The 12,468-nt window shown below is 39.0% G+C and overlaps 1 protein-coding gene across 1 annotated transcript; it reads right to left on the minus strand.

Annotated features, from left to right (window-relative positions):
• Positions 1 to 90: 90 nt before the first annotated feature.
• LOC306822680 (protein-arginine deiminase type-2-like) lies at positions 91 to 11,392 on the minus strand. Its single transcript, XM_079341843.1, has 16 exons — positions 11,118 to 11,392; positions 7,786 to 7,957; positions 7,185 to 7,254; positions 6,952 to 7,013; positions 6,401 to 6,518; positions 4,394 to 4,552; positions 4,122 to 4,312; positions 3,500 to 3,603; positions 3,190 to 3,301; positions 2,724 to 2,831; positions 1,896 to 2,047; positions 1,653 to 1,800; positions 1,206 to 1,299; positions 1,028 to 1,107; positions 639 to 782; positions 91 to 552 (listed from the first exon to the last, which is right to left on the minus strand). The coding sequence occupies exons 1-16, from the start codon at positions 11,207 to 11,209 to the stop codon at positions 319 to 321; spliced, it is 2,040 nt and encodes a 679-aa protein (XP_079197969.1). The 5' UTR covers positions 11,210 to 11,392; the 3' UTR covers positions 91 to 318.
• Between the last annotated feature and the right edge of the window lie 1,076 nt (positions 11,393 to 12,468).

Below are 12,468 nucleotides of genomic sequence, written 5' to 3' on the forward strand. Positions count from 1 at the left end.
TTCAAAAGATTTGTTTGTACATATTGCTTTTCATCCTTTTTGTAAATAAAGCTGACAAAAAATGTTTAATAAAGATGATGATGAAAGAAGTAGATCAAAGCTCTGGTTTTACTTTTCCTGTATTAAGGTTTCTATTTACTGAGCAAGAATATAAGTATTAAACAGATGCAAACATTCAGAATTTATAGGGACAATTACATTTTGATTAAAGGCTGAAATAAAAGAAGGCCTTAATATGAAATAACCTTCCTAACACCATATGACTTAAGGTGCTTTATTGTTTGAAAGCCCCGCCTCCATCCACAGTCAGGGTTCCTTTCACACTGCCATGTTCCACCACTTGTAGTCGAAATGCTTCCTGCGGACGTTGGAGCCACAGTGTACCTCTCCATTTAATTTGTGGTAGGTGGCAAAATCGTTGATGAAAGTGCAGCTGAGTCCCAGGCCCTCCAGCAAGCAGCTGGTCTCCGCCTCTAAGGCACAGCGCCCGTTCACCTTGGGGCCAAAAGGCTTTGGGATGCCAAGGTTCTTGCCCAAGACGATCATGTTTACCTGGAAATAGGTGTGAAGAATGATGAGCCCTTTAATGCCTCTTCAATTAAAAACTGTCACAGCTTAGTAATGTCTTGCTTATGTACCATGTCAGGATAGAAAGCCCCTGCTCGGAGCTCTGAGGTGTCTTCATCAGTCTCCAGCTTGAAGAGAATGGGCAGGTCAATAATATCAGCTTCATCCAGGCCCAGCTCCCTCTTCAGAACATCTCTGTTCCAGTCGATGCAGCCCTGGGACAGAGAAGGAGATATAAAAAAATGTGTTATCCTTCTTCGCTCTGTTAACTTTTTACACTAGGTTCAGCTGCTTCAGGCTTTGCTGAAGGGTCAGTATATTCAAGCGTTCAATCCTGCATGTTCTGTTCACAATAATGTTAAGCCATTCCATACCATAATGTTAAATATACTGAATGCTTTTACACGTGTCAGGATGGGCCAAAGATAATACTGGTCCAAATGGTTTCAATTCCACTCACCTGCACATAGTTATTTTGAGTTTGGAGAGACTCATTGTCAAGTATCTCATCCACTGTCGGCTTTGTTTCCTCGTCCAGATCTTTGTGGGTGCAGAATGATATTGTGATATTGTGGTTAAAAAAGGAGCAGCTGACAGAATATTATATTCACACATAATTTGCTTTAAGACAGGCCTACCCTCGAACAGTTTGGCCTTTCCATGTCCATCATTCTGTAATTTTCGGAATAGTTTGTAAGCGGCGTCGGGGCTGGCAAGCAGCAGCCTGAATCCCTAAGTACAAAAACACAAGAGGCAAAGATAAGATTTATTTTTACAAAACTACAATAATGTTGACAAGATAGAGCAAATGTGTTCCACTGTTTACAGAACAGCAGCCTTCAGATTTGTCTGCAATTGTTCAAATATTCTTCCAAAGACTGAAAGTATTCAGTTAACAAGACCTTTAGTAAACACTCAACACCGGCAGCTGTTTGCTGGCAAACAGTGTCAACAATGGTGGTTTTAAGGTTGTGCATAATCATCAATGATCTGCTGTTTTGAACAATAATAATAATAATCAGATTATAGAGGCATGTTTTGGGGGCAACATGACATTTTCGGTGGATTCAAAAGGGAATATTTACCTTTCTGTCGGGCGCAGGAACAAAACTCATGAACTCATCAACGTGTCCCACGTTGAGCCAGTCAGAAAACAAGGCCAACGGTTCCTGAACCTTCTGAGCATACAGGAAGTCTTGGACGACTTGGGTCATGTTCCGTCCTGTGGTTGCCCTTTAAGAAAATAAGACAGAGCTCTCATAGGGCTGCTCCAACAGAAATGATTCTCAAAACACCCCGACTCATCTGTGGATCTATTCGAAACTTACGTCGGAAAGGCCACTCCAATGATGATTCTTCCAAGGGGGTAGTGTTTTCCATTCACAGTGACGGGAGGACTCACCTCCAGATTACCAAAAGAGTCCAGACTGGTCACGTCGTCCCTGCTGGCTGTTCTCGTAACATAGCCAAAGTCAGGGCCCTGAGGAGGTGAAAGTGGTTAGAGATCCCTTCCAGACATGAAAACCTTTTCTTGAACAACAAAGCTAGTTTTCTACTCTCATCAAGAAGACACAAACAGATTGTTTAAAAGTTTGAAAATGATCTCTCTCCAAAATCAACCGATCAAAAACAAGACACTGTTATTCTCTGGATTCACTTCAGACATTTTTGAGAGGAGTCAATTGTTCATTCCTCGTTTAACCAGGAAATGTTCCTGCCAGTCAACTCTCAGGGTGAGTTGAGAATGAAGAAGTAGATAGTGAGTGGGAGACGGTGATGACGTTCATGTACAGTAAATGTTACACAAGCTCAGTGGAGTTTTTTTTTCTTGTCTTCCATCGATGCCGTGAATTTGTCAAACCACACGTAGCGTTGATTTAAACGCCAAAAACAGTGTCATCATAAGGTCAATTTGCACCATGATCATCATTTTTTATCTACCCAAAGTCATTGTACACAATCATTTTGGAGTCTAAATAATAATATAAAGTCCTGCATGCTGAGACACCCCCACCCGTCCATCTGTGACATACAAGTGTGAACAAGCATCTCAGGAAGATATCAGGAATGTGTGGAAACAAGATTAAAGAGATAAGATGGAAAAATACAATAAAAACAAAGTCTGCTGAAAAGACAAAGATGAGTTAGCATCGCACCAGCAGCTGATTGAATGGGAAGTCGACAAGACCTCGATCTCGAGGTGAATCCAAAACGACAGGGAAGCGTTGATGAGGTGAGTCGATGTAACCAAACTCCATCTCATCCTGAAAAAAAAGATGACACACTTCTGTTTTCTGTTTGGTTTCATGATGTAAGGATTATGAAAGGTGAGCCGCTGTGACGTGGTTGTGGTATTCAATATAATACATTATTAGATCTGTCATGACCTTTTTTTTCTCCAGAAGAAGAAAAAAAGCACTGAGTTTCCCAACCGAGCTAAACAGAAACATGTAATGTCTTGGGCTCTCTTGTTTCTGTCTTCTAAAAGTCGGTCCAAATCAAGTTAAACACACAAACTTTTTTGTCAAAACAACAAGCTAAAAAGTCTAACGGATGACTTAAATGTGCAGCACAGAGATAAAATAAAAACCTATTTCAACCTTGACCCATGTGCTTTCTAACCTGGATCCAGCGATCTCCTCTGTTCAAATACGGCGGGACAACATTAAGCTTGTGCCCGCTCTTCACAACAAGGCTGGTCATTTCGTCAATGAAGGTTTGGTTGTCTTCAGTTCTGGAAAGACCACAGACACAGAGAAGTTGTAAGTGAACAATATTTAGTTCCAGAGATGTTGTATGAAAAAGGACTTATGTAAATAATGATTTGTTTTTTAGGGGTTCAAATAAGGGAATAAAGCATGAATGTGTTACACTGTCATCATAGCTATAGCCTCTACCTCGACTCCTATATTATTTAACAGTGTGTGCTAACCTGCAGACAAACACGTCCTCAGGCTGGAGGGTGTTGGGTGTCATGATCCAAGGCGCCACTCTGAACACGACGCTGTCCGTGAATATCGGCGTCTCCGGGAGACCCTGTTGAAAGAAGACAACTGAGGAGACTGCTGCTAACAAACAAAAAAATTTAAACCAAGGCAACTTTGAGAAAAACTATCAAGTTGAATAAAGTAGATTAGAGAAAGTTTCTAGTTAGAAGGCAGACGGTGTCTGATCATATCATTTCAAGGTAAAACCACATATTGGAATTAACAATTGTAGTAGTGTGGTATGCCTTTCAGGCAACCACCCTAATAATTATTAAGTAAAGTAGCAAATGTTAACTTTAGCATCAAACTTCTCCCTGATGAATGTTTTTATTATTAACCAAATCGAAGAATAATTGATTAATTATGTAACACTATCAGCTAACAATAAAGCTAAAAAGTGGTTGAATGCTAAAGTTAGCTAATGGCATTGTTGTTGAATGGAATCTATACATCGATCAAAGCGTTGACCATTTCAATGACTTGCAAACCATCAAAACAGGAAGACATCGTGTCATCATCTGAGTTTCCCAACCTGAAAGTTACTTAAGAGGATGTTGCAGATCTTACTTCTGAAATAGTATCCAGCAGGCTGAGGTTGATGGTGACAAGGCCATTGAAGTCTTTGTCAGGAAACTTGAGACCTTCCACATACAACTTCAGCTCTCCATCAACTCCAGGGTAAGACACTTCCTTGGACAAGACCTTACTGTTCAGAACCATTGGATAGTGCTCCACAAAGAGGTTGTATAAGATACTCCCTGTTGGAGAGAGAACAAGAAATGAAAGCTGTCGGCAGAATTACATGCACATTTCATCATCTTCTCTTCATCTGTACTCACCCAGGCCCAGGGTGTTTGAAGCAGCTTCAGGGGATTTAGACCTGAACACTCTGACACGCTCTCCGTCACTTTGACAGATGTGCAGGTTGAGTTTGTATCCCTCTGGGAGCTTGGCAGGGCCTCTGGTCCGCAACACCATGAGCGACATGTCCTTCAGATCTATTCGACCACAAAACAGTTTATTGACTGTGAAAGGTTCTTTGTGGATATGAAATAGTCTAACTTTAATGTCGCAATAAAATATCATCTTAAAGAGGACTTCAGGTAGATATGATTTAAACGCTTTCACTGATTCTGATTTTGACAATTTGATTTTATACCATGATGCCAAATTGACCTCTTGACATTTCTACAGCTTGACATCAAAACAACTATTTGCTACTGTTTATCACAAGATATTTTTACATAAAACAAGATTTTCATCAATTTGTTAAAAATAAAAAAAAAATTCAAAACAAGATATATTCATATCACGACAAGATATTTATCACTATAACAAGAAATAAAAATCTTTTTTTTGTTATAACAAGATATTTTCACTTTTTCCTAAGAGGTAAGTTTAAGTGAAATGTTTGAAGCCTTGGCAAATAATGAAGTAACAAACTACTGTTTGTTGTTAAAGGTCACATTTTATGCAAAATACACTTTTTCTAACTCTAATGTGTACCTACTCTCTACAAACCCCCCAATTATTAGAAAAGAAATGTAACCTCAAACAGGCCATTTGGAGAGTTTCCCTTTATGACATCACATGACTTTGGAGTGTACATACTTTGTATGTTAACAACAGCCTGCCCAGGGACTGCAGGTGGAAATTAGCACAAGTGCTACAACCTGGTACAATGCATCTCTCCTTTCTGAGGTTAATGTATATTGTACACTGCCCCTGTTCAAATAAATATATAAATGAAATGAAAATGACAAAGGGCAGTAACCCCTCCCACAGGTGGGTGACACTTCCACAGCTAGGTTTTTGTTCTGCCCTCCTAGTCTGCCTTCTCACTACAAACAATAGACTAGTATAGTAATGACATATTTTTGTAAGCCAACCCAAAAAAATGGTGCCGGCGGTTCCTCCGAAAATTTGCCGGTGGGATTTTTGTATTGGATTTTGGATCATTGCAGAAAATAAGCTCTGTGTCAAACACATGTTTCTTCTGCATAGCTGTTTTGTTCAGCGGGATAATCTTTACAGATGAACATCATTTATATGAACTTTGAAGAGTTAATGTAGCCGAGAGAAGTAAAAAGCTAACGTTATGCTCTAGCGAACTACACCGCGGTCTGTTTATTATGACGTCACGGCCGTTATGCTTTATCGATCTAATCAGCGGATTTGACAAGATAGCTAAACGTCAGCTTAATAAGTTGCTTATTAAGCTAATATTTGCAAGAGCACTGAAAAACATAGACTAGAGGCTGTAAGGAGAATTAGGGAGCGAGTTCACTGCGGGATGACGTGTGATGTCTGCGACAGCCACTGTAGTTTCAGTTAGCTACTCGTCCGCTGTTTAAAGTTCATGTAAAAACTTTAAAATTAACAAGCAGGGTCTTAGCTAACGTAGATTATTTCGTCTAACAAAACGTCAACATCTCTTCAGCTAGTGTTAACCACAGACCTTATTTCAGGCGTCTAACCACAAACCCATTCAAAATCCCCATTGACTTTTAGAGTTAGGAACCCATGGCGCTAAAATGCTAACTCACTTCCTGGTTTTATGACAAAACAATACCAGTCTATAGGGCTCGGTGCAAGAAAGCCCAAGCCGCATACAGCTCATTTACATTTAAAGCTACAGACACAGAAACAGCCAGTTCTGAGCAGGGCTGAAATAAAGAGGTTTATAGACCTGAAGTGGATTTTTAACAAGACATGTGAAATATTTTATAGTGGATAACAATAGATTAGTTTGCATTTCAACCCAGCTGGTTTGACTAGTTTTTTTTATTTTTTTAAAGGAAATATGAGGAGCCTTCAGTAGAAACAGAAGACTGGACACATTTTACCTGACACTCTGGAGACAGTCTCATTCTCGTGGTCTACCTTCTTCCAGAAGGTCCTCTCAGAGTCACAGTTGACCAATAGGATGGCTCCATGCCCGTTAGGACCCCATTTCCAGGAGCCCTGAAAAGTTTGGAAAGGAGGGAAGGTTTGGAGGAAACGGTTTAGACTTTAACTACAGTGATGTTCACAATATAATATATAACATTTGAGCAACAGAGAAAACTCACAAACACATTTTCTTTGCAACAAGCTTGTTTGTTGTTTTTGTATTGTATTGGGTTTTCATTGTCGTAATTTGAGACGTTGTTGCCTGGTCTTCAAAATGGTTTTGTTGAGTTGTGTGTTTCATTAAATGTCCTTTTCTTCTGAAATGTTGTGTAAGTTAAAACGTCTTCTTTGCAGACTGTCGTAAATATGTTTCTGGAAATGTTCTGTTTGAGATGAGGTGTTTGGTAAATGTTGTTGAGTTGCTTCTTGAAATGTTTTGTGTTTTGTTTCTGGGATATATTCAAAATGTATTGCTGTGTTCAGTGAACGGACAGATGGAGCTCACCTTATTAGGGTTGTCTCTTTCTACTTCACCATCTCTGTCAGCATCCACATCCAGAGAGATATCTGTGTGACAGACACTTTGTGTTTAACACAGAACTAAATAGTCCCGACAGTAATCAAGTCCCTACAGTTATTTTCAAAAGACTGTCCGCCTTTCTACAGCACACCTTCTCCGCTAGCACTATTATTATTTACAAAAATTATATGCGTGTTGGGTTATTGGCTTTAACTTACCAAAAGCAGTCAAGTGCACGACTGCGTTCCCCAACACATCTTTCTTCTTCCCGTAGTACCTGATAGAGAGCTTCAAAACAAAGGCCCAGTCACTAACATGTATACAAATCATGTGACACAGTTTTGAAATCTTAAAGACGCAGAAACGACTTCTGCCCGATACACAGTGATGTCTTATTTTAAAAACAGATGAATTATTAAAGAACATAAAGAGTGAGCCACTTAACAAGAGTGATTTTAACTTGACCATGATTTTAGTGCACTCTTCATCATAAATCCTCTTCGATAATTTCATAAAATTCAGTTAAGATATTTCAGATTTTCATAGAGCTGTTTCAGGAAGTGCAAAAAAACTCATAAATATATATATAAAAATTTTAATAATGATAAACTGTGACTTGATTTTAACCTGAACTCGCATCATGTCCTTTATCTGTCCCGCGGGGTAATTCAAGGACACACAGAGCAGTAAATGAACGAAAGATAAAGTGTCAACAAAAGAATAAAGTGCCAAAATGTTAGCACATAATTGAAAATACAAAATGACAAATTTAAATACAAAAAAGAAAGTATAAGTATAAGAAAGTAACAGCTGCTTTACCTTGCTGTCATTTTCATCTATACTGGCACGCTTCATTGTGATGAGCAGCACTTGGTTGGGTTGGACGGGGAGGGGGGACAGGTGGGCCTTGGCTGAGGGCCGTGGGGTGATGCTGTAGTCAACATTCGGGGTGCTCTTCACAGAGAAGAAAGCGGAACCTGGCGGGGCACTCCTGGGATCGAGATAAACACAGAACATTTGAATGCATCTTACACAAAACGGACCTCCTCTATTAAAGCAGTCATGTGTTTAGATGTTGGCACGGGCGTGTGCTGATGAGCAACAAGCTCCACTTTCAATTCAATACAATACAAAAAACTTTATTTGGCAATTCAAGGGCACACAGAGCTAGCAGCACTAGGACATTAGCCCCTTTTTTAACAAGACTGTCAGTTTCTTCCCTATCTTAATCTACGGGTGTTGCATCTGAGGCAAAGGCATAAACAAATGCTCTGCAACAGCAACACCTGATACAACTGCTCAAACTCTACTCCCACTCGATCTCAGGTTTTCCATTGGTCAGCTGTTTTGTGGTAATGTTATCACACCAAATTTAGACACGAGCACCAGGAAGTCATACCAATATCTGGACGTCTGAATGAGTCATTGCCCCACTAAAGATAGTCAGTGGTATGTAAACAGTTTTATTTGCTGTGTGCAAAAGCCATTCAAATGATATCAACCAATGACATGTGTCCTTTTTATGATGAGGTCAATGAGTTGTGTTAACAAAATGAGTTGTGTTTTATGACCCTGGATAGGTGCACCCTTCAGACTCTTTACCCCTCAGAGCCTCTGAGAGTCCAGCAGATAGTAATCTAGATCAGCTCTGTTATGTTGTGTAGGCTGATTTTTGGCTGGAATTTATTGCCTTCGATTCTTTGGGACAACAAAAAGTGTCTTGTTGGGCGGAAACAATGGCCGACTGTGGATTTTTTGCGCCTTAGAAATAAAACAAAGAGCGTGACGTCGGCCATCACCAGGATCTGCATACTAATGGCCTCCATCCTGCCAGTGTGGGTAAACAATAGAGCTCTTATACAGTCAGTAACCAGTATATTAGGTACAAAGTACAACTGCTATAAATATAATTATTATTTGTCTATCATTAAGTTTGATTGAGGTATTGATTTTTTAGTTTGAGCTGCCTTGGAGAGATTTTTTTTTTTTACTTGAGGAAGTGTTTAAAAGTTTACTGTTGAACTACATGACAATAAACTGATTTGCAATGAATGAATGAATGCAAACAATGACCAAACAACACTTTTTAAACACTTTTGAATAGTTTCAATTAAAACTTCACGAGGTTAACTATTCTGCTGCAGGGAACTGTTTGTTTTAGTTTCTCATAAACAGTAGTGACAGATTGTAGTGGAGCTTTTAATTCAACTGAGCATCAAAAGTCTTCAGGGCTTCAATGTTAGGTTTCAGCTCAGTGTTTGACTTGTAATTAACCCCTTCATGTAGCGGTTGTTGTTGTAGTAGTTATGTTTATTCGGTCAAAAACAATGAGAGATAAACATAGAAAAAGGAAAACACAATCTAACAATTTATGACCAAAGGGCTTAGGCTGAAATTTAATTTATTATGCCTAGCCCTGTACACAATTCAGGTAAAGTGTGTGTATACACATGAATATAAAGAAACAAATATAAATGAATGAGGGATCAAGTTGGACTGTCGGGTTCAGTTCTAAAATGGTTCTCTTCTTATCTAGCTGGACGAAGCTTCAATGTAGCAGCCAACCAAATAAGGTCTGAGTCTGCGGACCTGCTGTGTGGAGTGCCTCAAGGTTCTGTCTTGGGTCCTGTCTTGTTTTTGCTGTATTTGATCCCTCTAGGAAAGATCATACGAAGGTTCGATGATGTTTCTTTCCACCTATTTGCTGACGATATCCAGCTGTACTGCTCTTTTAAGCCGTCCGAGATCCAGAAGCTGAGCTCCCTACGTCATTGTCTGATGGAAATCAAACAATGGCTCAGCGAAAATTCTCTGCAGCTCAATGCAGAGAAAACAGAAACATTGATTCTCACCCCTGATGACTCAATTCCAGGGATTAAGCAGTTCTTGGGGGACCTAGGCCAGTCCGTGAAGCCTAGTCTTAGAAACCTGGGAGTTATTTTCGACAAAGACATGTCTTTAGTCCAGCACTGTAAACAGCTGTCAAGGAACTGCTTCTTTCAACTGAGGAAGATCTCCAAACTTAGAAACATGGTTTCGCAAAATGATTTGGAGCTCATTATCCATGCCTTTGTGTCTTCACGTTTAGACTATTGCAATAGTTTGTTTTCTTGTCTTAACAAGAAAGAGCTCTCTAGACAGCAATTAATTCTGCAGCAAGAATTCTGACCCGCACAAATAGGAGGACCCACATATCCCCTGTTCTGAAAGACCTTCACTGGCTGCCAGTGTCCTTTAGGTTCAGGTTTAAAATCCTGGTCCTGGCCTTCAGAGCCCTACATGGTCAGGCTCCCTCTTACCTTAGTGAGCTGATCCAGCCTTACGCCCCTATGCGAGCGCTGAGGTCTATGGATCAGAACCTGATGAAGGTCCCTCGAGCTCATTATCACACTAGAGGTGACCGGTCGTTCCAGGTCGTTGCTCCGAGCCTCTGGAATGAACTTCCATCATCCTTGCGCTCAATTGATTCAGTTGACACTTTCAAGAGTCAACTGAAGACGTTTTTTATTTGTCCAGGCTTTTAATTAGTCTCTTTTAGGGCTGCTATGATTTTTTGTACTGTCTATATATTGCTTGTGATGTTTTTAAACCCTGTTTTGTGAAGCACTTTGTGGCCCCTGCCTGCGAAAAGTGCTATATAAATAAATTTTACTTACTTACTTACTTAATATAAAGAAACAAAAAAGAAACGTCAACAGCTGATAATTCTAACATACTGTATACAGGAATAGTCTATTCAGTACAAATTAATAGATTTTGTTTTTAAATCATCATCCAGGTCATTCCATATATTAGCTCCTCTTATGGAAACACATCTACTTTTTTTATTAGTTCTTATCTTATGTCTTTTAAACAAACAAGTTCCTCTGAGGACTCTCTCTGGGCTCAAACATGTTCTGAATATACGGTGGAAGATTGCTTCTAAAACAGAGCATAAAAGCAGGCTGAACTTCCTGTCTAACGGAATATCACTGGTAAACGTAGAAACAGAATAGACCACATAGAGGTATAATATTATGATATAGCCTAAACATTTTCGTAGTCAAAGCAACATACAAACACTTTTAGGACAAATATTGTTTTTTTTGTGTGTGTGTGTGCTAAAGACAGTCTGTTTGGTCAGTGGTGTTTAAAGGGAGGCTGTACAGTACCTGTTCAGGTGTATGTTCAGTTCCGAGCCGACGACGCAGACCACAACATTGGGTTTGCCACAGTCTATTCTTAAAGTTCTCGTGTGAATCATGGTCACTGTCCTCGCACGGCGTGTCAAGTAGCAGGAAGGAAGACCGTTGTGTACTGAGAGTCAAATGAACGACTATTTTCCTTTAAATGAGAAAGAAAAGGCCCGGACTCTTCATTTATATTTTCAGCGCGGAGGACAACAATATGATTACAGGCTACAGGTACGAAGAGGGGAGAGCCAGTGTGTCCACTGATTGGTGAGCCAAGTGTAAAGCCCCGCCCCTCACCCCTGTCATATCTCCTATCTCTCTTTGTGTACACATGCCCTATGTAAAACCGAATCTAAGCGGATTGGCAGCCTTAAAGAGACATGGTTCAAATACAGTGTGTGATAGCATATCATTTCAGCCCTCAGTAGACACTGTCTGTTTCCTTCTATCACCTCACCATACTACAAATTTAGGCTAATGATAGTGTATGGTTTAGTAGGGTTAAGTTCAGTTTATTTGCACTATGTTGAAAGAAAAATCAGACAGAGAAAGAAGTTAATTATTGTTTTTGCTGCTGGCTGTCTTGACCATGTCTCCTGTAAGAAAAAAACAAACAAAGAGTTCTTATGGGACCGACTCATGCAAATGAAGGTTAATTAATAAAAAGAATAAGTGTCTACAAATAAATAACATGTGCAGGTGAAGGGAACCCATGTGCTTATCTCAAAACATTACAGAAAGAGATAAAGAAACTTAAATTAACAAAGCTATAACTATATGAATTCAAACATCAAATTGCATACATGTATTTTAAATAAATTATAGGCTTTACAAATGTTTTTAAAAAAATAACGCAAAATACCACATACTGTTCAAGAACTTTTTTTTAAACATCTCATTTTGTATTAAAAATGATGGAACCCTAATTTCTAACGGAGTCTCTGTTAGTGAGTACGAATTAATGTTGTATAATTGGACTCCACTGTATCTCATCAACAACTGTCCTTGAGATGTATGATACATATAAGTAGATTACATTTTGTTAAGATATATAAAGTTAATTTGAGAATTACAATGAAATATGTTGACAATGTCGGGCTGTCAAACAATTATAATATTTAGTCACAATAAACTGTTACATTTTAGAAATGAATCCAGATTATCCCATTTTCAATTGATGTTTAAAATTCCAATTATTGCATTTAAAAAGTTTTGAATTTGAGTACTCTCTTCAGCTGAGAGTACTTTACTTGTTTAAATTCAACTCTGCTTTGATTAAAAAGACAGATTAATTATTAAAGCAAATATGGAGTGAGCCACTTAACAAGAG

The sequence above is a fragment of the Symphodus melops genome (assembly GCF_947650265.1).
Source record: "Symphodus melops genome assembly, chromosome: 4".
NCBI classification, from domain to species: domain Eukaryota; kingdom Metazoa; phylum Chordata; class Actinopteri; order Labriformes; family Labridae; genus Symphodus; species Symphodus melops.

What these genes read in the sequence shown, in the direction of transcription:
- LOC306822680 (XM_079341843.1), bottom strand. Translation starts at nt 11,209, where the DNA reads ATGATTCACACGAGAACTTTAAGAATAGACTGTGGCAAACCCAATGTT. An exon ending in TAGATGAAAATGACAGCAAG is followed by an intron (nt 7,255 to 7,785) that starts GTAAAGCAGCTG and finishes TTTGTTTTGAAG; the next exon opens with CTCTCTATCAGGTACTACGG. An exon ending in AAAGGCCAAACTGTTCGAGG is followed by an intron (nt 1,108 to 1,205) that starts GTAGGCCTGTCT and finishes GCACCCACAAAG; the next exon opens with ATCTGGACGAGGAAACAAAG.